This window comes from Lepidochelys kempii, chromosome 19 (assembly GCF_965140285.1).
Source record: "Lepidochelys kempii isolate rLepKem1 chromosome 19, rLepKem1.hap1, whole genome shotgun sequence".
NCBI classification, from domain to species: domain Eukaryota; kingdom Metazoa; phylum Chordata; order Testudines; family Cheloniidae; genus Lepidochelys; species Lepidochelys kempii.
This window is the reverse complement of record NC_136398.1, coordinates 12826285-12853970: the sequence shown is the minus strand read 5'-3', so window position 1 is coordinate 12853970 and position 27686 is coordinate 12826285. Positions and strand designations below refer to the sequence as shown.

Sequence of the window (27686 nt, the reverse complement as noted above, 5' to 3'; positions counted from 1 at the left end):
ATGTGACAGGAATGAGCTAGTTCTGGCCTGTTTCTGGTTTACAGGGTTTGGGTGTATGTCTGCAATACTCATGGCAATGTTTATGAGGAGACTGGCCCTGGTGTGTGACTGACCCAGCTATTTAGCATCTGCCAGGCAAATTCTCATTGCAAAAGTTGTCTGCACTCTAAGGTGCACCTGTAGGGCAGATCTTCCCAGTGTCAATCCTTGCTCTGACCTGGAGTTAGTAGCTAAGGTGTCTCTTGCAACAACAGAACAATCTTCAACGTTCTTAACCCTAGTCCTGTATCCTCTCAGAGCTCTACTGGTCGTGGAGTCTCGTTGCTAACACAAAACGCTTTATGAACGTGAGTTTTTAAATTTAGTGCCAGATAGAGAGCCTGAAATCCTCTTTTGCCACAGAAGAGGCACTGTATGGGCAATGCAGTTATCACAACTCTGGCAAGAATGTGATCATTTCTGAGGGAACCAACCCTTGGTTTTTAATCTCCTATTTACTATCCAGTGTACTGTGAAGAGGACTAACATTCTGCAGGGGTGTAAAAGAAAAAAAATCTGCATTGTGTGAGTGAATTTGCCCCAAATTAAGGCTCTTCTAAAAGCAAGAGTCATTGGCAGGGAGGCAGAATTGCAGATCTTCATAGCAGCAGGAAAGTGAGTGTCAAACTTGCAACAGCGTTTAAAGTGTGGTAGCAGCTGTACAAGGACAGTCTCTTCCCATGGCCTGAGTGCAGCAGAATATGCTAACTGAAGAATGCCCAATGTAAACAGTTTCCCCAAGAATACCTGGTGTGTCTCACCTTGTTTCTACAGAGTGCATTCATCTTTAAGGATGTGAAGCTGCGTGGGTTTTGGATGACCCAGTGGAAGAAAGACCAACCCCAGAGTAAGTTGAGGGTCATTTCAGTGGGGATGTAGTCCATAGGAAATCTATTAAAGTATTAATGTGTTCTCTTAAGGTCCCCCCTTCCCCCGAGGAAAGTAAGCATTGTCCCTGCTTCTGTTGGTGCGTAGGCTGAGGCACAGAGGTGGAGCGACTGGTCCAAAGCCACAGAAGAAGTCATTGTGAGAACAGGAATTAGAACTCGAGTGCCTGGCTTCCTGTCCAACGTGGACAACAAGATAATGCTTCTCTCGTCCCAGTTCTTAGGGAGGCCCTAGAAACACAAAGCACAGAAAACATCATGCAGAATCTCCAGTTTTTAGCTTAGCTTAAGCCCTCCTGGGGAAATACTGGCAAAGCAGCCCTCAAACTTAGCATCTGAAGAGCAGATAAATATTTTGCTAGCTGGGTTTCTAGACATCAAAAAGCACAAGTGGGTGAAGGCTGGTGACAAGTTTTGACCTGGAGAGTTTCCTTCATTAATCCAGGGAGACACAAGCTGTATCATTCCCCTGCTGTGCCTCTCAGCTACAGCCCATGTGTAACCCACAGAATCTGTGATCTGCCCTTGGCCTCAGCAGTGGGACAGAAGCACCTGTTAGTACATTTGGTCAGGAAACCGCAACAAACTACAATGTAGAGTTTAAACGGTTGTGACTGGTCCAGGCCTATCTACTCAGCTCCACTCTGATATTGCTCAGCACTTGCAATTTAAAAAAAGCCAGGCATTATGCATTTAAGGTGTTTCAGGCCCTTCCTGCTTTGAAGCTGTGTGGACGGGGCAGAAGCTACCTAGGCACAGCCTTAAGCTCAAATCAGTGTGTGCCAGATGGTTGCTGACCAAGCTGCAGTGCAAGTGGCAGGTAACATCTAGTGTAGAGAGCAGGGCAGGCCATCAAACAGGAGTGTAGAGAGCAGTGCAGGCCATCAAACAGGAGGCTAGCTACCTACCTGTAGCATAACCCCAAAGGTCAGAAAGGTCACAGGGGACTATCTCCCCTCAAATCAGAACAAAATCAATTGTCCAATTTGGCAACACTGCAGTCAGTACAAGGGAATCTTGTGGGACCATCTGCCTTATACCAGCCATATAAACTGGAAACATTTCTCTCTGAAGTCAGTGAATGCTGCTGCATGTGTTGAACAGGGTGGAAGGAGTTGCTGAAGAAATTGAGATCGTTTGCCTCTATCCCGAGCTGCTGTCCTAGGGAGCTTAGCACCTGAACTCCACTCCCTTGTGTTGTGTTGCTAGGTGGCCAAGGCAGCCAAGACTGGCTCACTTTTTGTTTGTTTTGTCAGTTGTCTCATTTCCTGTGGGTGGCATTGTGGGTCTTGTTCACCCTCAGCTCTGCAAGGGGCAGGATTACTCTCTTCTGTCTTTCCCATGCAGACAAGGACAGATTGACTGGGATGATTCTGACCCTGTGTGATCTTATTCGTAAGGGGCAGCTCACTGGTCCAGCCTGCACACAGGTCCCACTGAAGGACTACCGAATTGCCGTGGAGGCCTCCATGAAGTCATTCATCTCATCTAAACAGGTTCTCACCATGTGATCCTGCTCCCATGGACAATCATACACCCTTTTGTTTCCAGAGGAGTTTTAAGAGGGAGCTGAATCACAGCCAGTTCTGGCGTCATTGGAGACAATACAACTGTTTTCATGCACGTTTGCTTCAATGTATCCTGTCTTCAGGAGAGAGTTGTTGAAGAGGAAGAATCTCTAAAATTTGTCAACTTTACCCACTTGAAACAATAACAATCACATCTGAGGCTAAAGTGTGTAACTGACGTGACTCAAGAGCAGACAGTAGATCTCTGCTTTTGGAGATAGATCCTGTTTTCACATTGGCTAAAATTAATTGCTTTGCAATAGAAAGTCAAGGTTGGCTAAAGTGCAGTCCCTGGAATCCTAAAAATTAGGGTAGAGGCAAAGCCAATCAACTTCCAGCTGACTGCTGGTGAAATCAGTCAGTCAAGGAGGACACAAAAAGAAGCCCTCTGCTCTGGATGTGTGTAGTCACCCAAGTTGGAGGGCACTGGGACTCCCAACAAGATGCTAATGCGTCCCTTACTGTAAAGTTTTCCTGCCCCAGAGTGAGCTTTAAGTGAGGAAGCCTCCATTTTTCTATTTTTCTGTGGCTTCTTCCCATGAAGGACTCCTCTGGATGTGGAGTATTGTCCTAGATTGTATCCTAACCCCAGTATTGTCATGTACAGTCCTTAGGGAAACTTACATCTGTAGTTTGATATTGAGGCAATTGTGGCTGAAATAAAGGCACTTCACATTGTGTTGCAAGCCTGTCATCCAAGAGCAAGAATTGTGAAATGGGCCACTGAAATGTCAATAATTGTTCAGAATAAATGCTATAATTTTCAGAGACTGTGTTCTCCCTGGGGTATTTTTCCATCAACTGGGTTTTTGCTGTGTAATAAGATCTAGTTCCTCTGCTGCACTTCAGTCAGACAGTAGTACAAACTATCACGAGTATTTTACTATGTACTGCTTCAAAATGTCATGCCGTTGCCTCCAAATGTTTGTATTCCAACTCTTTTACAGGGTTGCATTACAGCTCGTTCACACAGGCCACAACAAAAGTCAAGGAGGCATGATCAACACAGACAGGCATTGATAGTCACTGCCGTTGGTTACTTCTCGGCTAATGTGTGCAAAGCTCGCTTTAAAAATATGACATGGGCTTCTGCCTTCCCACAAGTGAACTTTATTTTTTCTTCCCCTCAGTGAGATCTCAGATATGAACTGTAAGGCCTGGGACAAATGGTAGCCCTCCTATCATATTGTTACATCCTCCCCTCTTATGTGCCTGGTATTTCTCATTTGGCATGCTGGTTCCTAACAAGCTATGGCAGGGAGAAGGAGATGCCAGTTTAAGTAGTCCAGTGAGTCCCATCTTTGTGCTGCCATCCTGGCAAGCTGCAGAATGGAAGTTCTCGTTGCTCAGGATCTGATACTTCTAACACCAGGTCATCCACTGCTGGGATTAGCAGCACTACAGCCTGCACTCCCGTCTCATACCCGCCTCTCTTAGAAACTAGACTAACTATGTTCTGATCCAGTATGGCAGTTATATTACAAACATAATGTTAAGAGGGGAATCTTGAGTAGGTTCTATTACTTCTGCATTTGGCACTGGTGCGATCACTGCTAAAATCCTGTGTCCAGTTCTGGTGTCCGCAATTCATGAAGGATGTTGCTAAATTGGAGAGTGTTCAGAGAAGAGCCATAAGAGAGGTTAAAGGATTGAGCTCCTTGTGTTATCCAGCGTGTTTAGCTCAACACAGAGAAGATTAAGGGGTGACTTTGATCAGTTTGTTAGTACCTGCTTGGGGAACAAATATTTGATGACTTATGAGGAGAGGCTGAGGGAACTGGGATTGTTTAGTCTGCAGAAGAGAAGAATGAGGGGGGATTTGATAGCTGCTTTCAACTACCTGAGAGGTGGTTCCAGAGAGGATGGTTCTAGACTGTTCTCAGTGGTAGAAGAAGACAGGACAAGAAGTAATGGTCTCACGTTGCAGTGGGGGAGGTTTAGGTTGGATATTAGGAAAAACTTTTTCACTAGGAGGGTGGTGAAACACTGGAATGCGTTGCCTAGGGAGGTGGTGGAATCTCCTTCCTTAGAAGTTTTTAAGGTCAGGCTTGACAAAGCCCTGGCTGGGATGATTTAATTGGGGATTGGTCCTGCTTTTGAGCAGGGGGTTGGACTAGATGACCTCCTGAGGTCCCTTCCAACCCTGATATTCTATGATTCTATGACAGAGAGCTCTTCAGTCTGGCTAGTGAAGGAGTAATAAGATCCAAAAGCTGGAAGCTGAAGCGAGACAAATTCAGACTAGCAATAAGGTGCAAACTTTGAAGTGAGGGTAATTAACTATTGGTGGATTCTCCATCTCTGACAATTTTGAAATCAAGATTGGATGTTTTTCTAAAAGATCTGCTCTCATTCAAACAGGAATCAACTCAGGGAAATTCTGTCGCCTGTGTTGTAAAGGAGATCAGACTAGATGACCACTTCTGGCCTTAAAATCCATGAACATCACTATCACCCTATGCATTGCAAATAACAAAAATATCTCATAACAGTAGCTCCTTTTTAAAATTAAAAAACCCTGCAAGGCTAGTTCCTATTGCCTGGAAGGACAAGAGCTGTATTTACATCTTATCCGTGCACTTCATGGGAGGAAGCACCCTTTGCTCCCATAGCAGGAGTAATAGAAGCTTGTAGCTAGAACACCAGCTGCTTGTTTGGAGTGATCTTTAGGGACAGGCACAGCAGGCTTAGCCCCTAGACCATGACTAAAATACAAGTGACAGTTTATATGCTCTGGTGACACTCTTGAATCAAATTATCAGTGTGCTTATTACATACGAGACACAGGATTGGATTTGAACATGCACTTTAAACAGCAGAATAGGGAATTACAAAACTCCAAATGCCTAGAACTGCACAGCAGTCCATGGGGGAAACTTGACCAAATAGACTGTCAACACCTTTCAGCTTACCCACAGAGGAATAGTCCGCATTTCTCTAGTATGAGCTTCTCTTTGACCTTCCTCTCTCAGATGAAAGGAGCTTAATGGCTTTTATTCATGCCAAACCATGCTGGGTCATTTTGAGGTGGCTAAATGGGATTTAGGTCTCTTCAGTGCTTGCGGTGCACAGTTGCATAGTTACTCCTCAGAAAGCATTGTGCGTTTCTTCTTTCTAGCCCGGCTACTTGAACTCGCTGCAGCCCCTCTAAATACTGCTCAGATGAAATGCTCAGGTTTGGAGATCTAAGAAGTAAAGTACCTTGATCTTGAATCTCTCAAGAATGTCAGTAGCTGTCCAAAGTGGGATCACTGGAGTCAGGGCAAGCAAAGTGGGTCACAAGTTGTCCACTGAAAATCATGATAAAGAGGCCACTGCCTGGAAGAAATAGGCAAAAGGGTATTTGAAATGCACTGCCAATATCTGATACTGCATCCTCTTCCATCACTAACTTAAAAACCAAACTCCCAGGGCTAGAGGCCAGCTGGTGTGCTTCAGTTTTAAAAATTGCTTGTGGTTGAATCAAAGCGGTTGCTTCTAGACTATTCAAACCATCTTAGCTTTGTTATAGTTGTAGGGCCCGCACCCTTACCTGTGCCCCTTTAACAGCTGTATTGGGAAGAGGAAATAAAGGGAGCCCACCTGGAAATGATCTGAATGCTTACCAAGTGCTAGCCACCAGTGCCACACCAAAGGGAACTGTTCCATCGCTGTAAACGACAGATCAAACATGTCAGTGCTAACAGTCTCCATGAGATTAAAACCATCAATAGTCTGATAAAACAGTGCTGTCTAGTGATTAGAGCTGGGGCCTAAAGAGTCAGGACTCCTGGGTTCTATTTCTGGTTCTACCACTAACTTCCTCTATGTGTGGTGTGGTGTTGGTTGGGGGTTTTTTCTGTGGTTTGGGGTTTTGTTTTTGTTTTTGCAGGGGCACAAGTCACTTAAACGTTGTCATGCTTTTACCCATCTCTAAATGGCTAATTGGGTTTCTCAGGGTGGGAGTGGGGAAAGTTGCGTGGCTCAGTGTGAAAGATGTTGAGTGCCATAGATTAGAAGGGGGCAGTATTCCTGCTGAAGGGTGTAGTTATGTGTTTTAAGGGGCATGCTTAAAACAGCATTACCAGTCCCAAGTATTCAAAATCATGGCAGGCTCCTCCCCCAAAAAATCAAAAGTCTTTAAAATATTCTGGGTACTTTTTATGTGCTTTCTGGTTCAGAGCCATTAGGGGTCAAATTTTCAAACTTCTCTTCACAGTCAGAAGGGCTAGAATTTTGCATGTGTGTATGTGCTTATGAAAGCTGAAGCTATCTCAAACACCTGGCTCCAGGAGCCAGGGCTTTAAGAATACCATATAATGTGAGACTGGCATACACACAAAAACCACAAGAGTTGGCTCTGCTTTTAAGATTAAAATCAGATTTTAAAGACACTTAATTTGCAACATCTTCAATATAAAAATGAAAAAAAAAAATTCCAATTCACCATTTGCCCTGTTTGAGTGAATCTCACTCATCCTAAACAATGAAACTAGAAAAGGAGGACTTGTGGCACCTTAGAGACTGCTATAGCTCTCGAAAGCTTATGCTCAAATAAATTGGTTAGTCTCTAAGGTGCCACAAGTCCTCCTGTTCTTTTTGCGAATACAGACTAACACGGCTGCTACTCTGAAATGAAACTAGAGTGGACCAGTCAGTTTCAATTCCTTGTGCTTTCAGAGTCTTGGTACTGTTGTGTTTGCATTAATAATGGTTCAGGGGACTGTGTGTGTGGGTTTTTTTTAATTAGCTTCCTAAAAATATTTAATATTAATTCTGTTAATTAAATTTGAAACAATCTGTTCTGCACCTAAAATCGATAGCATGCTTCCCTCTGAGACATTTGGACTTTTATTCCTGCAAATAGAGAGATCTTTCTGTATACTTTTAAGTTCATGAATAATGAGAGGTCTTGAGGTTAAAACCCAGGGGTGAAATCTTGGTCCCATTGGATGTATATGGGAGTTCTGCCAGGACTTCACTCCAGGACCAGAAGGCAGCAGCAGATAACATCACCTAGCTCTTTTATAGCACTTTTTCATCAGTAGCTTTCAAAGCACTTTACAGTCTTTTAATGCATAGATCTTCACAGCACCCTTGTGATGTACTATTCGCTCCCTCTTTCAGAACACAGGGGCCCAGAGCCACAAAGGGACTTAGGCATTGCAATGCTGAGCATCAAAATGCTTAACTTTGAGGTGCCTGGAAAATCACAGGAACAAAGTGAGGGCCAAGTGCTGAGTTAGCTGCCTAGGTTTCCTATTCAATGAATGCAGGGAGAGATGCACTGTACAATGTGATCCACACTAGACAGGGAGCTGCCTCAGCTAGCCAATGGGAGATCATAACAATCCCCTCCTCAGGGATTTAGGCATCTAGCTTTGCTTGCAATCTACAGTCAGGAGCTCCTTGCCTCAGTCATTTCTTGTGGGATTGAGTTAGGCACCTGCAGCACTCCACACAAAATACAGGAAGGAAAAGGAGCCAGTGGTTGGAGTATTCAGCTGGGAGACTCAGGTTTAATTCCCCTGATGGGGAGGAAGGATTTGAACACGGGTTTCCATGCAGAAGAGTGCTCTAACTGCTGAACTATGGGCTATTCTGATGGGAGGGGCTCCCTCCATCTCTACTGTGGGAGCTGTTTACTTTTTATAAACAATTAGTCACTGGAGTAGATTAACCAGCATGTGGGCCTCCTGCCTCCCACATGGGTGTCCTAACCTCTAGACTATAGAATCATTCTTACTTCCTCTCTCTGGCCCAATGACACCTTAAGCATTTATCCAAAGCACATCACCTTCAAGAGGAGAGACTGAGGGAGTCTCACCTTGGAGTGTCCTATAGCTCAGTAGTTAGGGCACACTCCTGAGGTAGGAGACCTCTGTTTGAGTCCTTTCTCCCCATCAGACAGGGGAGGGAATTGAACCTGGGTCTCCCACAATCTGGATGAGTGCCCTAACCACTGGGCTAAAAGTTATAAGATGGGCAGAAGCACCTTCTCCTCCAACCAGATTTTGAATGGGACCTTGTTGGGGACACTGGGGCATGGCCACTAGGTAACTCAAGGGGATGGAAGACCACAAGTGTCGATGAAGCCCCCTCGCTTATGGCCCAAGTGTCCCCTCCCGCCCCCCCCGCCAGGAGGCACTCGCACCAGTTATGCGTACTAGGCCCAAGTGTCCTTGCCCACCCCCAGCCAGGAGGCACTCGCAGCAGTTATGCTGAGGATATGCAACAATAATTTGCAAAGTCAGACTGCCTCAAACTAAACAAGGCCAAACAGGGCAGATATGGAAGAACAATGCTGAATAAAGCAGCTTTATGTATTGTTTGACAGATGGTACAGAGAACCAGGGAACTAACTGGTAACTGGATTGGCTGGCTATATGGATACTTAGGGCAGCTTGCTATTGGACAAGTATGCTGAAGAAAGGATGTATAAAAGCCTGTGTAACTTCCTGCTCTGGGTACAGGATTTGAGATTCTATTCTCCCTGTACCTTGTTTGCAGCTGCAAATAAACTTTTCTGCTTCTCCACCCCGTTGTGATTATTGGGTGACACACACCGGGCAACGAACCTTGCTGTTGTTCGCCTCTGGCACTGGGTGCCGGCAACAGCTTTTGGCGTCCCTGGGTGGGCTACGAGGCCACTATTTAGCCTTGCCCGGACTCCTCCTGGAGATCAAGGTTTGCGGCGAGAACCGACGCCCAGCGCGCACCGGTGAGTTCATCGGGGGCCTCGGAGGAGACGCGATTTGATCGATCCCGGAGGGCACAACGGTGCAACGCACTCATATAGTGGAAAAGCAGCTGTGGGTGACGGTGAGGAACTGGTCCCTTGGACATAGGGGAGGAGCAGCTGCGGGCAACGGTGGGGAACCGGTCCCTTGGGTAAGGTAGGAACCTTTTGAAATCCGGATTGTATGCTCTGTTGGAACCTGGGGATGCCCAGAGTTACCCTGTAGGTATGGGACAGGGACAGAGCTCAGGGGGTAGGGCATGGTGTACCCCTAGAGTGCATTCTAGCAAACTGGAAGGTATTTGGTGCGGATCCGATGACTGAGTCAATTAAAACGATTCTGTACAGTTGACTGGCCTCAATATCAACTAGAGGACCAGGAGTGGTGGCCACCAAGAGGGTCAATTAATTACAACACGATCCTCCAGTTACTCCTGTTCTGTCAGAGAACAAGGAAATGGAATGAACATATGTATGCGCATTTGTTTCTGGCTTTATGTACTCGACCAGATATTTTACAGCAATGTAATCTGACTCCGACTGGTTCGGTAGCAGCTAATGTTAGTCCCCAGACCCCCACCCCCACTGTAATGGCAGAGCCGGTGTCCCCTTCGGCCCCTACACCCACACCATGTAAGTCCCCAACGGTTGGCTTATACCCCTTAATCACCGAAACTGAAGTCGCCCAGTCTGGATCGGACAGGCATCCGGCCATGACTATGCAGGTTTATACTCATGTGCCATTTAACCCTGTGGATTTGGCTGCTTTCAAAGCACAAGCAGGGGAGTTTTCCACCAACCCAAGTAGGTTTATTTCAGTTTTTGAGGGATGTCTTAGCAGCCACAAGCCGGACTGGGATGATTGTAACATCCTCCTGCAAACCCTATTGTCTGAGGTTGAAAGACAACGGGTTGTGTCCAAGGCAAGGGAGGAAGCGCAGAGACGGTACGACCGGGATTGTATTAATGTCCCTGACCCGGGTGCACAAGTCCCCCGAGCAGACCCCAGGTAGGATCCAAATGATCCTGGGGATATGACCCGCCTTACCTCCTATAAGGAGTTGCTTTTGCATGGACTCCGTCACTCGGCTGTCCAACATAATAATTGGGCAAAGCCATATGAAGTAATGCAGGATTTAAAAGAAAGCCCAGGGGCCTTTCTACAGCGAATTCGGGACACGATTCGACAGAACACTAATGCAGACCCTGATGATCAGGCAACTGAGTCAATTATTAAGGGAATTTTTATGAGCAGAGCAGTCCCTGATATTAAGAGAAAGTTACAAAAAAAAGGAGGATTTAATGAGCATGACCATGGCACAAATCTTAGAGACTGCAAACTGAGCTTATAGTCAGAGAGATAGAGAAGGAGAGAAAGCAAGTGAGACTGATGGTAACAGCGGTACAGGCCAGCACTAAGGGAAGTGGTCGGGGAGGAAGGAGCCGTGGACGCGAACGTCCGGGCTCGCAGGAGAGATGACTGGGTCGCAACCAGTGTGCCTTGTGTCGACAAGAGGGACACTGGAAAAATGAGTGCCCAAAGAGGAAAGAAAAGGGGGGTGCCTCTATGACGGCGATGGCGGAGCAGGAATAGGGGTGTCAGGGGAGACGGACCACCCTACCCCCAGAACCCTGAGTAAAGATGTGGGTGGGAAGCTCAGAAATAGATATTTTAGCGGACTCTGGAGCAGCACAAACTGCTGTAAATCGACCCCTTCAGTTGCCAGTAGCAGATTCCCTTACCGTGGTGGGAGCCACAGGCAGGGACACCAAGTGCCCAGTGTATGCCCCAGCGGAATGCGCTTTGGGAAACAGGACTATATCCCACAAGCTGGTATACCTCCCTGAGTGTCCAACACCTCTGCTGGGATGGGATCTGCTTTGTTGCCTCGGTGCCAACCTGCATTTTACTGAGGATGAAATAACCCTTACCTTACCCCCTGAGAATGCATGGATCATGACCCTTGCAGTTGAGCCCTCAGCTATGCAAGCCCCAGAATGGAGCCCGTGGGAAGACCAGGTGTACCCCCTCATGTGGGCATCAGGGATCCCAGGAAAGGCCACCCACCAGACCCCCATTACTATTCAGCTCATACCAGGGAAAGGCCCAGTGCAAGTAAAACAGTATCCAATCAAGAGGGAAGCCAGAGAAGGTTTACAGGAAACTATAGATCGATTCCTAATGTATGGTATTCTCCGGGAATGTGTCAGCCTGGAACGCTCCCATTCTACCCATACGGAAGCCTGATGGCACGTATCGGCTGGAACAGGACCTAAGGGCAGTCAATGAATGGGTTAAGACTCTGCACCCTCTTGTCCCTAACCCGTATACCTTATTGGCTTCTATAGGGGGACAGTATACCCATTTTTCAGTCCTCGATCTGAAAGATACTTTCTTTACCATCCCAGTTGCCACACCGTCACAGGAGATCTTCTCCTTCGAGTGGGAGGACCAAAATAGGGTTAAAAAGCAACTTTGCTGGACAATGTTGGCCCAGGGATTTAAAAACTCCCCCACGCTCTTTGGCCAGGCTCTAGCCAGGGACCTAGAGGAGTGGGATAATGAGGAGGCCCTCCTTCTGCAGTATGTAGATGATTTGTTAATTGCCACTGTGGGCCAAACCCCCTGCCTTAAAGCCACTGTGAGCCTCCTGAATTTTATTGGACTCCGGGGATATCGGGTAGCACGGAGTAAGGCTCAAATCGCCCTCCCAGAGGTACGGTACCTCGGGTTCCACATACGGCAAGGGGAGCGTCAGCTTTCAAATGAAAGGAAGGAAGCTATATGCCAAGTTCCTACCCCAAGTAATCGTAAGCGGCTCAGGGCATTTCTGGGTATGGCAGGCTTTTGCAGGATATGGATCCCAGAGTTTGGACTATGGGCTAAACCCCTGTACGACTGTGTAAAAGGAGCAGATCATGACCCCTTCTGTTGGACCCCAGAGGCTGACAGGGCATTTAAAATCTTGAAAAGGAAGTTTGATGGAAGTCCGGGCTCTGGGCCTGCTGGATCTCTCTCAGCCATTTCAGTTGTATGTACATGAACGAAAGGGGGTGGCCCTAGGAGTGCTCACACAGCTGTTAGGAGCATGGAGACGTCCGGTGGCTTATTTTTCTAAGCAACTGGATCAGGTTGCAAAGGGTTGGCCAGCATGTTTACGGGTGGTCGCAGCTACTGCCCTAGTGCTTGAGGAAGCGGAGAAGCTAACATTGGGAGGGGTTATGCAAATCTATACTCCCCATATGGTCCGAGCCTTATTAGATGCAAAGGGAGGGCTCTGGCTCACCCAGGCTCGGATTGCTCGGTGTCAGGCTAAGCTGTTAGAGAACTCTGAAGTCACCCTACAGCCTTGCCCCTCCCTTAACCCAGCCACTCTCTTGCCAGAAACAGAGGAACAGAAACATGACTGTTTAGAGATCATAGATGTCCAGTACTCCAGCTGTCTGGATTTAAAGGATGTACCCCTCCCAAATGCAGATTATGAGTGGTACACTGATGGTAGCAGTACTGTAATAGATGGGCAAAGGAGGGCGGGTTATGCTGTTGTGACCCTCCATGACACTGTGGAAGCTGAAGGTTTGCCTGCTGGGACCTCTGCCCAGCTTGCCGAACTGATAGCCCTGACCCGTGCACTTGAACTGTCAAAAGGAAAGCGGGTCAACATTTTTACTGATTCAAAGTATGCTGGGGTGCTGCATGCTCATGCTGGCCTATGGAAGCAAAGGGGAATGCTGACAGGCCAAGGCTCCCCAGTCAAGTATGGGCCCCAAATCCTCCGGCTCCTAGAAGCCGTACAACTCCCCTCGGAAGTGGCGGTGGTACACTGTAAGGCCCATCAAAGGGAGGATCAAGATGTGGCCAGAGGTAACGCCCGGGCAGACAGAGAGGCTAAGCATGCTGCCACCCTGCCATCCCCTCAGGCTGAAAACGCCCATCTGCAAGCCCTTATCCCATCAGTAGGGGAGCTTCCAACCCCTCAGTACTCTGGGGAGGAGAGACAGCTAACTGACAAACTCGGTCTCCGGGAAAAGGAGGGATGGCTCCATTCCCCAGAAGGGAAGGTCCTCCTACCAAAGGGCCTAATCCGGCCAGTGCTGCAGAAACTACATCAAACCACTCATGCTGGCAGGGAAGCACTTATCCAACTAATGGGAAAATACTTTATCACATCTGGACTCTGACCCCTGGCTGCCCAGGTACAGGCGGACTGCTTAGTCTGCCAAAAGAATAACCCCCGACCGGGACATCCTGTGCCACCAGCTGCCCTAGAACCCACTCCGGGCCCTGGACAAATGTGGCAAATAGATTTTACTGAGTTTTCCCGGACTCAAGTGTTCAAATATCTCCTCGTCTTAGTGGATCGGTTCAGCGGATGGCCAGAAGCCTTCCCATGCTGTAACTGCACTGCCAGGACAGTGGCCCTCAAGTTTGTTAAGGAGCTCATTCCTCGCTTTGGACTCCCCCTGTGGATGGAATCTGACAACGGGACACACTTCACGTCAAAAATCATTCAAAGCATCTCACATGCCTTACAGATCCCCTGGAAACTCCATACGCCCTGGAGACCGCAAGCCAGTGGGGTAGTGGAGCGGACCAATCAGACCCTTAAACAGCATTTCTCAAAAGTGTGCCAAGAAGCCTCACTGTGATGGCCTGATGCTTTGCCCCTCGTCCTACTCCATATCCGCGTTCTTCCAAAGTGTAGATTAGGGCTCAGTCCCTTTGAAATTATGTTTGGAAGGGCATGGCCTATGAATGGCACCCCGGTTCTGTCAGGGGAATGGGAGTTGGGTAATGGTTTTTTGTCTCAGTATATGTGTTCCCTGTCTGCTGTTCTCTTGTCTCTTCACAGGTATACCAAGGATTCCCAGCCTCTCCCCTTGGACTCTCCCGTCCACTCCTTACAGCCCGGTGACTCCGTGCTTATTCGTACCTGGAAGGACGAGCCTCTCCAGGAAAAGTGGAAAGGACCCTATACCGTCCTGCTGGTCTCCCATACAGCGGCAAAGGTCGAGGGACATGAGAACTGGATCCATCCCTCTCGTCTGAGTACCTGCCCCCTCGTCAGCAGGACCGTGGACCGTCCAACCTGCTGACTCCTCATCTAGTGACGATCTCGGGCTAAAGCTACTGTTTAAAAGACACAAATAGCGGGCACCTTAACGCCTAAATGGGCCCACCCAGGTACTGGAGACCCTGGGTGGGGAAGACTCTGGTGATAATTAATTGGGTAACATTGTTATTCTCTGTATTATTTCCAAACTGTGCATATCGGGAGCATAACTCCTTTGTTTCGCTTGTGCACCATGTTGCTACTTTAACAAACCAGACTGATTGCTGGGTATGTGCTCCAACTCCACTGTCCCCCAAAACGGGAATGCCCCTTGACATGCTGCCCCTGACCCTAGCAGAATTAGCCACCACCAAAAAGCAGGAAAGAACGAACTCACCATTCTGGAACAAGACCCCTTTACAGCAGGCCACCTATCAGGACCAGGAGTATTCAGTTGCAGTACTCACTGAGGGAGTGTTATGTTTTACCCGAAACCAATCTGGTCACTATGGGCGTCCTGTGGGAAAAAGCTCCTGTGTTATTACACAGTGGGCTGATGGGTATTGGATAAAGACCAAAAGGGGAGGCCAACAGTGTGGGTGTAATGGTTCCTCCCCTTTTAGGGAAACTCTTACGAATAATCTTACCACAAAAGAAGGGTTTGGAAATATAACTTGCCGTCCAGTTAATATCTCCAATGTAACAAGCCAATGGTGGGTTTGTAGTGGTCCCTATGGCGAGTGTAATTTGAACGGCACAATCAGAAACACTCCCACTTGTACCCAATCAGGAGGATGGGATGCCCCCTTAGGGGCATATGAACTGTTAGGAAAAGCAGCCAAAGCAGCCTTAAATATGCCAGGAATCCCCTTAAAAAACAGTCCTTACTGGGCCCTACAGGGTCACTATTTTGTATGTGGCCAAAAGGCTTACAAGGTACTGCCAGCCAACTGGACAGGTAGCTGTTATATAGCTCATAGATTTCCTCATTTGTCAATAACTGCCACACTGCCCAAAGGAAAGATTAGAAATGCCCGAGATACCCCTGTTGAGTCACAAGAAAAGACCTTGCGGCGACTGACTACGGCATTGGAGGGCAATATAAAGAATTCCCTCACAACCGAGAAGCTTTTAAGGTGCTCTGTACTGGGAATAGCGCCACTGTTTACCGGGCCAGCCATGGCATGCATAGGCCGCTATACTGTAAGGCTGCAAATGGTACTTGAGATATCATAGAATATAAGGGTTGGAAGGGACCTCAGGAGGTCATCTAGTCCAACCCCCTGCTCAAAGCAGGACCAATCCCCAATTAAATCATCCCAGCCAGGGCTTTGTCAAGCCTGACCTTAAAAACGTCTAAGGAAGGAGATTCTACCACCTCCCTAGGTAACGCATTCCAGTGTTTCACCACCCTCCTAGTGAAAAAGTTTTTCCTAATATCCAACCTAAACCTCCCCCACTGCAACTTGAGACCATTACTCCTTGTCCTATCCTCTTCTACCACTGAGAATAGTCTAGAACCATCCTCTTTGGAACCCGCTTTCAGGTAGTTGAAAGCAGCTATCAAATCCCCTCTCATTCTTCTCTTCTGCAGACTAAACAATCCCAGTTCCCTCAGCCTCTCCTCATAAGTCATGTGTTCCAGACCCCTAATCATTTTTGTTGCCCTTCGCTGGACTCTCTCCAATTTATCCACATCCTTCTTGTAGTGTGGGGCTCAAAACTGAACACAGTACTCCAGATGAGGCCTCACCAATGTCGAATAGAGGGGGAGGATCAAGTCCCTCGATCTGCTCACTATGCCCCTACTTATACATCCCAAAATGCCATTGGCCTTCTTGGCAACAAGGGCACACTGCTGACACATATCCAGCTTCTCGTCCACTGTCACCCCTAGGTCCTTTTCCGCAGAACTGCTACCTAGCCATTCGGTCCCTAGTCTGTAGCGGTGCATTGGGTTCTTCCGTCCTAAGTGCAGGACCCTGCACTTATCCTTATTGAACCGCATCAGATTTCTTTTGGCCCAATCCTCCAATTTGTCTAGGTCCCTCTGTATCCTATCCCTGCCCTCCAGCGTATCTACCACTCCTCCCAGTTTAGTATCATCCGCAAATTTGCTGAGAGTGCAAACCACACCATCCTCCAGATCATTTATGAAGATACTGAACAAAACCGGCCCCAGGACCGACCCCTGGGGCACTCCACTTGACACCGGCTGCCAACTAGACATGGAGCCATTGATCACTACCCGTTGAGCCCGACAATCTAGCCAGCTTTCTACCCACCTTATAGTGCATTCATCCAGCCCATACTTCCTTAATTTGCTGACGAGAATACTGTGGGAGACCGTGTCAAAAGCTTTGCTAAAGTCAAGAAACAATACATCCACTGCTTTCCCTTCATCCACAGAACCAGTAATCTCATCATAAAAGGCGATTAGATTAGTCAGGCATGACCTTCCCTTGGTGAATCCATGCTGACTGTTCCTGATCACTTTCCTCTCATGTAAGTGCTTCAGGATTGATTCTTTGAGTACCTGCTACATGATTTTTCCGGGGACTGAGGTGAGGCTGACTGGCCTGTAGTTCCCAGGATCCTCCTCCTTCCCTTTTTTAAAGATTGGCACTACATTAGCCTTCCATTCATCCGGGACTTCCCCCGTTCGCCACGAGTTTTCAAAGATAATGGCCAATGGCTCTGCAATCACAGCCGCCAATTCCTTTAGCACTCTCGGATGCAACTCGTCCGGCCCCATGGACTTGTGCACGTCCAGCTTTTCTAAATAGTTCCTAACCACCTCTTTCTCCACAGAGGGCTGGCCATCTATTCCCCATGTTGTGATGCCCAGCGCAGCAGTCTGGGAGCTGACCTTGTTCGTGAAGACCGAGGCAAAAAAAGCATTGAGTACATTATCTTTTTCCACATCTTCTGTCACTAGGTTGCCTCCCTCATTCATTAAGGGGCCCACACTTTCTTTGGCTTTCTTCTTGTTGCCAACATACCTGAAGAAACCCTTCTTGTTACTCTTGACATCTCTCGTTAGCTGCAGCTCCAGGTGTGATTTGGTCCTCCTGATTTCATTCCTACATGCCCAAACAATATTTTTATACTCTTCCCTGGTCATATGTCCAACCTTCCACTTCTTGTAAGCTTCTTTTTTATGTTTAAGATCCGCTAGGATTTCACCGTTAAGCCAAGCTGGTCGCCTGCCATATTTATTATTATTTCGACACCTCGGGATGGTTTGTCCCTGTAACCTCAACAGGGATTCCTTGAAATACAGCCAGCTCTCCTGGACTCCTTTCCCCTTCATGTTAGTCCCCCAGGAACCCATCCGTTAGGAACCCATCCGTTCCCTGACTGTGTCAGAATACTGTGTCAGAATACTGTGGGAGACCGTGTCAAAAGCTTTGCTAAAGTCAAGAAACAATACATCCACTGCTTTCCCTTCATCCACAGAACCAGTAATCTCATCATAAAAGTCCAGGGTCCGTATCCTGCTGCTTACCTTTCTTCCCTGTGTCAGGATCCTGAACTCAACCAACTCATGGTCACTGCCTCCCAGATTCCCATCCACTTTTGCTTCCCCTACTAATTCTTCCCAATTTGTGAGCAGCAGGTCAAGAAAATCTCCCCCCCTAGTTGGCTCCTCTAGCACTTGCACCAGGAAATTGTCCCCTACGCTTTCCAAAAACTTCCTGGATTGTCTCTGCACCGCTGTAGTGCTCTCCCAGCAGATATCAGGAAAATTGAAGTCACCCATGAGAACCAGGGCGTGTGATCTAGTAGCTTCTGTGAGTTGCCAGAAGAAAGCCTCATCCACCTCATCCCCCTGGTCCGGTGGTCTACAGCAGACTCCCACCACTACATCACTCTTGTTGCTCACACTTCTAAACTTAATCCAGAGACACTCAGGTTTTTCTGCAGTTTCGTACCGGAGCTCTGAGCAGTCATACTGCTCCCTTACATACAGTGCTACTCCCCCACCTTTTCTGCCCTGCCTGTCCTTCCTGAACAGTTTATAACCATCCATGACAGTACTCCAGTCATGTGAGTTATCCCACCAAGTCTCTGTTATTCCAATCACGTCATAATTCCTTGACATCACCAGGACCTCCAGTTCTCCCTGCTTGTTTCCAAGGCTTTGAATGTTGCTTTAGAGTTAGAGGACTCGGTTAGTGATTTAGGGTCAGCAGTAAAAACATTAAATAAAGAGGTACAGCAGCTCAGGACGTTTTCCCTCCAAAATAGGCTGGCTTTGGACTATCTCTTGGCATCCCAAGGAGGGGGTTGTGCCCTCGTCGGGCCCCGATGTTATGTATATGTAAATGATAGCAGTTATGAGATCTATGAAAAGATGGTACAGGCTGAGGCCCATGCCCAAGCCGGAGCACAGGTTGCCTATACTGCCCCCGAGAGCAATTGGTTGCAAACCTTGTTTTCAGGCTGGGGTTTGTCGTTTTGGCTTGGTGGTTTATTTAGCTTGTTATTGAAACTTCTCTTTCCTGTATTGCTTGTATTAATGGTATTATGCTGTGCAGTATCATGTGTCAGGACCCTTTTGCAAAAGTTAATGAGTCATTCTCTTCAGGGCTATCACAAAGTGCTTATGCAAAGTCCTATTGTAAAGAAATAAGTAGCCCAAGTGAGAAAACTCAGAGCCAAGGCTGTTGAGTGTTCTCAAAGGAGGGAGTAGTTGTTGGGGACACTGGGGCATGGTCACTAGGTAACTCGAGGGGATGGAAGACCACGAGTGTCGATGAAGCCCCCTCGCACTAGGCTCAAGTGTCCTTGGCCCCCCCCGCTAGGAGGCACTCGCAGCAGTTATGCTGAGGATCTGCAACAATAATTTGCAAAGTCAGACTGCCTCAAACTAAACAAGGCCAAACAGGGCAGATATGGAAGAACAATGCTGAATAAAGCAGCTTTATGTATCGTTTAACAGATGGTACAGAGAACAAGGGAACTAACTGGTAACTGGATTGGCTGGCTATATGGATACTTAAGGCAGCTTGCTATTGGACAAGTATGCTGAAGAAAGGATGTATAAAAGCCTGTGTAACTTCCTGCTCTGGGTACAGGATTTGAGATTCTATTCTCCCTGTACCTTGTTTGCAGCTGCAAATAAACTTTTCTGCTTCTCCACCCCGTTGTGATTATTGGGTGACGCACACCGGGCAACGAACCTTGCTGTTGTTCGCCTCTGGCACTGGGTGCCAACAACAACCTGATCCAGTAGGCAGCCTCTGAGCAGCACATCTGCTGGATCAGGCCCCGTGGGTGAGAGAGAGATGCTCCTCTACCGCTCTTCTGCCAGTTTGTGCATTGCTCTGGGTTTGGGCCTGAGATTGGTGTCCTGATGCCTAGAGAGAGGCAGCAATGTGCATACTCAAAGGCAGAAACGTAGGCACGGGGGAACTTTTACCCTGAACGTTTCAGCGCCAGCCAAGCAGGGGAGTCTGTGGATTGCAGTGGTGGGATTTAAGCACCTTTGTGGATCTGGGACACAGAGGCTCAATGAGTTGCCCAGGGCCACACAGGAAGTCTGTGTAGAGTAGGGAACTGAACTGCTCAGACCCTAACCCTGTTCTATGCCTGCCACAGACTTTGTGGGACATGTCACTTCCCCCTGCTTTGACAGTTTTCCCAACTGTTTATAAAAAAGGAAGTTCTGTTAGCTCTAGCTCCAGAGTGTAGATTTAACTCACAAATGGGTTTTGAGACCCCCCGTGGAAGGTGCAAGAGACAGGCACATCCGTGCTTTATGCTCTCTTTTTACTAAGGTTAGTTACTTTGATTTTCTGAATGCTGATTTTCTCAAAGGGGGAAAAGCAACTTAAACTCCTCACTTGGATTCTGAATAGCAAGTTACATTAAATGGAATTAAAGCACCCTGTGTTAAGAGTGTTAAAGGCCGCACAGAGACACGTTGTGTCTAAAAATGCATGTATGGAAAAGCCCAGAGAAGGGCAGGGGAGGTAGGGTAGACGTGTATCGGAGGAAAGGAGGAAGAGTAAAAGGAGATGTGACTGAAGGATTTGAAATAATGAATGGGACACAGAAGGGCAGTCAGGCTGCTTTCTATCCACTCTATTACCAAAGGGCACTCCCAAGTAAAAGGCAATAAAACAAGGGATATATTAAATGCCTATCCAAATTTAAAATGGCTAAATACTAGGATACAATATGGCACAAGCCAAAGCCTACTGCAGTCCATGGATGTCCATAGGCTTTGGATCAGGTCCTATGCACAGAGTGCTGCTATTGTGGTAAGCAGCTTAGTGCAGTTCAAAAAGGATCGGTCTTGTCTATGAATGAGTCTAGCATCACAGTACCAGGATCTGGGACAGGAATTACAGATGCTCATGAATGCAATGTTGTTGGAGCTGTGCTTGTCCCAGGATCTTAGAGAAATAAGGTAGGTAAGATCATATCTTTTATTGGACCCACTTCTGTTGGTGAGAGAGACAAGCTTTCGAGCTTTGGGTATTACCTCACCCACCTTGTTTCTCTAAGATCCTTATGAAAGCAGATTTAGTATTGCACAACTGGTCAGGTGCAGTCTGTGCAACTGAGTGCATAGTGGTGAGAGGAGCTCATTACCTTCTTCTGGAGCATTCACTGTTGGCCACAACAGGATGCTGGACTGAATAGGCTATTGCTCTGTTCTGCTACACCCGATCCTCAGTCATCCATCTCTTTGCTAGTCAATCCATCTATTCATATATCTGTTCCTCATTCCTTCCCTCATGTGTTTCTTCATGCATCTGTCATCCATTAATTTGCCTTCCCTACTCTCTCTCTGTCCATCCATCTCAATCCTGGAGCACTAAAGTTCCTCTCCGACAGACAGGGAGCTGTGCGGTTGCAGCGGAAGCAGCTGCAGTCGCTCATGTCAAGCCTTGAGCATATAAATCATGCCATCTCAGAGATCAATGCAATGGACCTAATAGGCAGGCAGAATAAATGTGGATCAGAAGCTGCACGGCACGCCTCCCTATGGATAAATGGGAGCTGCTTTTCCCCTGGTAAAATGGCTTTGTTTGTGAGTAAGCAATTAGTCTCTCTCTAAAAACAGAACCAGGAAGCTAATGGACGGGGGTGGCAGGCTCTCAGCCCCTTTGCTGAGGAATGATGGGTCCGTTTCCACCCCATTAGCACCAGTGGGACGCAGATGGTGGCATGTGCCTTGCTGAACTTGTGCTGCAAGACAAATGAAGCCCTCTTCCCCCGCGTTCATTGTAGCCGCTATGGGTAGGAAGAAAGAGGCTGTTCCACGTGGCGCAGGAGTTAATGGGACAGAACAAACACGCGGGCCAGGACGAGAAGTGACAAACCCATTTGGAAGCCATTTCAGTAGCACTGTTTTTTGTAATGTTCATATTTACTTTGAAGCTATTTTCAATTTTTGGTCTCGCTGGATCATTAGTCTTTTAAATATTATTATGTTCAGTTGTAGTGGGGCATAGCATGGGGAGGGAGAAAGGAATAGAAAGGGAGTTTGCAACGGTGCATTCTGATCTGCCCCCTGCCATGGATTCTTCAGAACTCTGAGGTTCCATCCACCAGTCCCATCCACTGCCAGGGACGCTACGGAGCCCCAAGGGTCCATCCCTCAACTGCCATGGACTCTACGGAGCCCCAAGAGTCCATCCCCCAACTGCCATGGACCCTACGGAGCCCTTAAGTTCCATCTACCAGCCCTGCCAAGTGCCACAGAACCTTCAGGGATCTCAGTTCCCACCTGACAACCCCTTTTGCCGTGCCCAGAGCCATCAGGGTCTCCACAACCCACCTGAAGCCCCTATACCACCTCCAACTGCTATAGGCAAATTTCTGAACAGTGGCTGGCCCCAGTTTACTCCTACCAGAGAGAGGGTCAAGCCACAGACTTCAGATCTCGGTTTTGAACAAATAACAAAAAAGGAAGGGGGTGGGGAGGAAAGGGCAGGGAAGAGGTGAAAGAAAAGGAATAAATCAGAGGTAGTAACTTTAATACACAGCACTGGAAGGAAGGCAGCTTTTAAAAGAGCAAGAGAAAAGCGTGTGGGTGACTGGGCAATGGCACATGAGCATTTTGCAAAAGTAACGGTCCAGTTAACTATCAAAGTCGCTGCGTCACCAAGGCAAGTTTCAGGTCCAGTTGTATGGAAACTGTGAAATTCCTGTTGGATTTATTCTTAAAACCATGCTAAGGCATGGAGCTATTCGGAAACATGCACCTGCCACTGAACATCACTGTTCAGTGATGGAAAACAGGAAAATACTAGGGTGGAAAACAGCAGCGGTGTAAAAACACACAGCACTATTATACTATAGCTAAGGACAGGAAGGAAAAACCCCACTTCCAGTTGAAACTGTATTGGGCATTGAAGTATACAGTTGAATGCATTTAGTTAAATTAATTTGACTGGAACAGCCCACTCCTTACAAGAAGTGCCCTGGGACGCTGTGGTCAGGACCTCAGTTTTATATCTCATGCAAGAGACAGCAGGTCTAGCGGTACTCTTTGCCCCCCAGTATAGCACGGCACTGGTATGCTGGCTTGATACTGGCTCAGAGGGAGAAGCGTTACCAATGGAATCATCAGCATCACTTCCTCTAACACCTGGGTGTGTCTTTAACGTCTCCCATCCAAGCGCTGAGACAGCTTGAGTCTGCTTAGCTTGGGAGGAAAACTGGTAGACGCTTAACCTGAGCTTGTATGGGTTCAAAATGAAAACACCTGTTTTTTCTCCAGATGACTCAACAAACTTTCAAACACTACATCATGTATGGAGTCCACCTGGCTCAAACTCACCTACAGACGTCAGTGCCACGTGGACCAGTGTGACAGTGATGGCATAGTCCCAGACCCATCGCTTCAGCAGAGCAGCAAAGAGAAGGCCGCTGGTGAAGTAGGTCAGTTCCATGGACAGCAAATTCACTAGAGAAATGAGAAGGGAAAACAACCCTTATTCTGGAGTAAAGGCAGATACATCTCACAGCAGGGAGCCCTGGAGGTACAGAGTCCCTGCCCATGGGACACAAAGGAAAAACCTCAAAATTATCCTGGAGTTAATGTTCTGACACAGTTTATTGGAATACAGATTCTGCTGGTTCCAGTGGGAGGTACTATCAGTACACAAAGTCCATTCCCATAAGGCAAAGAAATACAGTGCTGTCTCCTCGCAATAGCAAGGGACCACTTCACTGTTTTCCCAGTGGCTGTGCTCACAGTCCATCCCTCCAACCTCACACATCCTGTTCTCTCCCAGTCAGACATTAACACACTTTTGGCCTTGAAAGATCCCTGTGTTTTTATCCATTCCAAAGCGGCCTCATTGCCCCACACCACTTACCCAGATATTTGGGATTTGAGTGAGATGGTTCTGTGTTAAATTCAAAGGGGATAAGTCCATCAAATGTGTCCAGCCTGGAAGGGGTAAAAAAGAGAGAGAGAGAAAAGATTTTAGGAAATTAAAAATTATCAAGGGCTGTTACACTGATCCCCACTAAAAAGTCAACATTTGCAATGGTTACTACACAGGTAGATCTGAGATACCGCATGTCATTGTTACAGGGCCAACTGCAGCTCTATCCACTCTGTGTTCTCTCTGAGTGCTCTCCCTCAGGTGGCAGGCCTTGTGCCTTTACCCCTCCTGGAGTGGAATTCTATACAGTGATCCAACAGCCTTCTTAAACCAGCTCATTGTTTATTTTTCAGTAGGAACAAAGCATTTAGAGAAAAATAATTTTAAAACAACCATCTACACACAGCTATTTAACCAAAGACTTATCATCCCCTGGTGGTATCCTAGGCAGGCCTAAATTCTTCTCACACCCCTTTGGGTGCTCGTGTCTCACTCTGGTTCCTCCAAACAACTCGAGAGAGACAGAGAGAGAGAGAGAGAGAGAGAGAAAGCATGTTCCTTCTTCACCCTCCCAAAAGTCCTTTGTTCTTCTGCATTCCCAGGCCTTTTCCAGCCTTGGCATTGCCTCAACAACTCTCAAGAGTTTGCTTAGAAGTGGCTTATTTTCTGCCATTCTTTCCCTTCCTGCTTGCTTCCCCTTCTTAAACTAAGCCATTGTATCATAGAGTAAACATGCCAATAACCAGGTCAGCATACAGTGCCCATAAATTATTCCAGAGCATCTCCACATCCATCATATCACAGCCCCCCTTAGAACAGGATATAAACATGGAGCCTGTGTAGTATTGGCTGACAAGTGTTGCCATTTAAATGGCACCCACTGTGCCATCTGCAAGCTGGTTTGCTAGCCTGTGAGGCAGCCTGTCCAGCTTCCACTGGGCTGGTGTCTGCTTCACACAAACTGCCTCCTCCAGTTCGTGCTCGCTGGCCCCCTTTGTTGATACGCTCAGCAGAGAGGCCAATAATTTAGGTTAGGATTTTCAAAAGAGACTCAGGAATTAAGAGCCTACCTTCTAGTGAAATTCAGTGGGAGGTGAAGCCCACATCTTCAAAGGTATTTAGGCTCCTAACTCCCATTGAAATCATTGGGAGTTAGGTGCCTCAATATCTTTGTGCATCTGGGCCTGCATGCTTGATTCCTTTACATTTCCTTGAAAATCCCAGCCTAACTCTGCTTTGAAGATGTAACCCTTGACATGATAGGTGCCTTAGCTACACAGAGATGGCCTTGCTGGACCAGTGTGAGGCACATTAATGAGAAGCTCACCTTGCTGCTGTCTGGATTGTCATTGTTCTGTGGATAAAGAGAATGCCAGGTTCCAGGGCTGTGCTGCCTGGTATGTTTCATCAACACTAAACTAGACTGAAAATAAAATAAGTGCTCAGCAGTGAGACAAACCACTGAGCAAGAGCCACATGGCTCTGACTAGAAAAAAAAAAGCAGGACTCCCATACCCTAACCATCACATTTTGGAAGAGTCCAGTCAAGGGAAGGCAACACTGTGCTAACTGAATCAGATCCCTTTATTTCACTCAGATGAGCTCAGTGTAAGATCTGCTCTGTTCAGTTCAAAAAGAGCAGCCTCACCTGAAAGCTCCAGAGCAGATGCTTCCAATCATGTAGTAGACTGTGTAGAAAGTGACCAGGCACAACAGCAGGTGAATGAGGATGATCTGGAAATCAGAGCAGAAAAGCACAAGGATCAGCACATGCAGCAGTGAGAGGGATGTTTATTCCCATCTCACCACAGAAAAAATCTTCAGCAGAGGAGAGTTTCCTGGGAATTCTGTTGCAGCTGCAAACAACTGGATTTGGGCCACCTATGAAATGAAACGCTGTGTTACGTTCATCTGTTTCAGTGACATGTATTTAAATAAATGTCTAGTACTCTACTGGGGTTGTACAAATGTAACAAGGACTCTGGCTGGGTCACTTGCAGGGACTGATGCTGGGAGCTCTGGATCTAAAACCACAAGCCTCTGCTGTCTGAGCTAAAGTAACAGGTTTGTATAGTTCCAGGCAGTAGCAGACTCACAAGCCTCAAGGGAGACAAAATGCCACCCTGTGATAGGGTGATTCCACAAGCAATTACTCCTGGTAAGCATGATGCAGCTACAAATGGATTGTTAATAATCGTACATTTCTACAGCTCCTGTCAGGGATCCCCAACGTCCATCCCCACAATGGACAAATTGTGTCCATCCCCTACCACTGAAATGCAGCCACCTCTGGGTTGGAGGGCAACAGCTAGATAACAACACCACATAACTTAGGAGGCATTTTGGCAAGGGCACCAGGGCAAAACCCCTCCTCTTCCAGTCATTGCCCTGGGATACTTTGTGTCCACGTGGGACAGACAGGACTTGTTTTTTAACATCTACTTCAGGAAGATGATGCAGGACATACATTCTGCCAATCCACTGAAGTGAATGGATGTTCCACTGAAAAGGTGCTCAGAAAATGGCTTATAACAGCTGTATTGTGTGCTTTATAAGAGGCAACAGATCCAGTGCAACCTGAAGGAATGGCTAGTTACTCCTGTCTCTGCCCGTACCATGGGGGATGGGGAGCAGGGCTGTAGAGTCTTTGCACCAGCTAGGACATCCCCCTGCACAGGGGTATTCTCAGAAGGTAGGTGTATTTCTCTGGCCCCCATCACCACAGCTACTGAGCTCCTCACAATGTTTAATGTGTTCCTCTCACAACCCCTTTGTGAGGCAGGGCTGGGCTGTTATCCCCATAATACTGATGGGAGACTGAGGCACAGAGAGGCTAAGAGACTTACCCAAAGTCACGCAGGACATCTGTGTCAGAGGAGGGGACAGATCATAGGCTTCCTGCATGCCAGGCAAACACCCTAACCAGCAGGCCATCCTCTCTCCATTCTAGCACCCTGCCCATCTGTTCTTCACTTGACTTGACCCAATATTTTTGTGGGGGTGGAAGCGGTGGAGAATGTATCCAACTGCTCCCAAGACAGTCCCATCCCAGCAGCAGTGCAGAGGGTGAGGGACAAACGCAGGGCCCGAGAATGCCAAAGAGCCCAGATCAGGTTGCAAAGTGCACTGTTGGATAGTTCAGTATGTATGTTTATTGATCTTGGATTAGCTCTTGACAGGTCCCAAGCACCTGTGCCTTGACCAGTTATCGGAAGCACTCAGTCTGGGGAGGAGAAAGACAGGTGAGGGGGGCACATCAAGTGTCTGGCTGGGAAACGCACCCAAGGGAGGCAGCTGATGCCTGGTTCCTGTAGCTGGGAATTTCATTTGCATAGTTGGTTTCTCTGCCCCTGCCCCCTAGCTCCCTTTGGATCGAGCTGGGTCAGAGAAGGGGTTATTGGAGTACCAGGGAGAGATGATTCCTGCTTCCCTGCAAGAATTAGCTCCAGTGTGAATTATGACAGGTTTCAGAGGAACAGCCGTGTTAGTCTGTATTCGCAAAAAGAAAAGGAGTACTTGTGGCACCTTAGAGACTAACCAATTTATTTGAGCATGAGCTTTCGTGAGCTACAGCTCACTTCATCAGATGAATTATGCTGCTCGAAACAATTTCACCGGCTGCCTTTTATGTTAATGAAACTTTGCTTTTAACTAAACCACTCCTGCTCCTGGCTGCTCTTCCATCTGCCCCAAGCAGCTCGCCGGCAGGGCTGGAAAAGCCTTGAGCTTCAGCACCTTTGGGAGGCCGATCTTTGGTTTTCTGAAGCAGCAAATTCTCTCCCCCGCCTCCCACTCCCCAGCTCTCCCCCTTCTTTTACCTTTATTGTTTACAGCAGAATCCATGTCACATGATCCTGCAATCTCATCAGGCCCAGATGCCGCTGCTGACCCATAAACCCTGCCCCAGCCAGCACTGCTGGGCTTTGCCCTGCTCCCCAAAGCAGAGCAGCTGTTCCTCTGGCTTTACCTTGATGCCTGGCACACTGCCGCTTTGGAAGGCCATGCGTGGGGAAGGTTCATAACAGCACAGGCCAGGCTCCAGGACGTGTAGCCCGGGGATATCTCTT

The 27686-nt window shown here is 47.5% G+C and overlaps 2 protein-coding genes across 4 annotated transcripts in view; one reads left to right on the top strand and one right to left on the bottom strand.

Annotated features, from left to right (window-relative positions):
* Positions 1-3264, top strand: part of MECR (mitochondrial trans-2-enoyl-CoA reductase) — a 32835-nt gene extending 29571 nt beyond the window's left edge. For 2 of the 3 annotated variants that reach the window (XM_073317444.2, XM_073317445.2), the window contains 2 exons: positions 814-886; positions 2274-3264. In XM_073317444.2, the coding sequence (XP_073173545.2) occupies positions 814-886; positions 2274-2437 (237 nt within the window). In that variant the 3' untranslated portion in view covers positions 2438-3264. The remainder of the gene's footprint in view (positions 1-813; positions 887-2273) is intronic. The other variant, XM_073317446.2, reaches the window with a different exon arrangement.
* LOC140900321 (putative transmembrane protein 244) lies at positions 422-27686 on the bottom strand. Its single transcript, XM_073317447.1, has 7 exons — positions 27587-27686; positions 25268-25353; positions 23608-23681; positions 23067-23192; positions 6100-6144; positions 5696-5812; positions 422-1157 (listed from the first exon to the last, which is right to left on the bottom strand). The coding sequence occupies exons 1-6, from the start codon at positions 27620-27622 to the stop codon at positions 5721-5723; spliced, it is 459 nt and encodes a 152-aa protein (XP_073173548.1). The 5' UTR covers positions 27623-27686; the 3' UTR covers positions 422-1157; positions 5696-5720.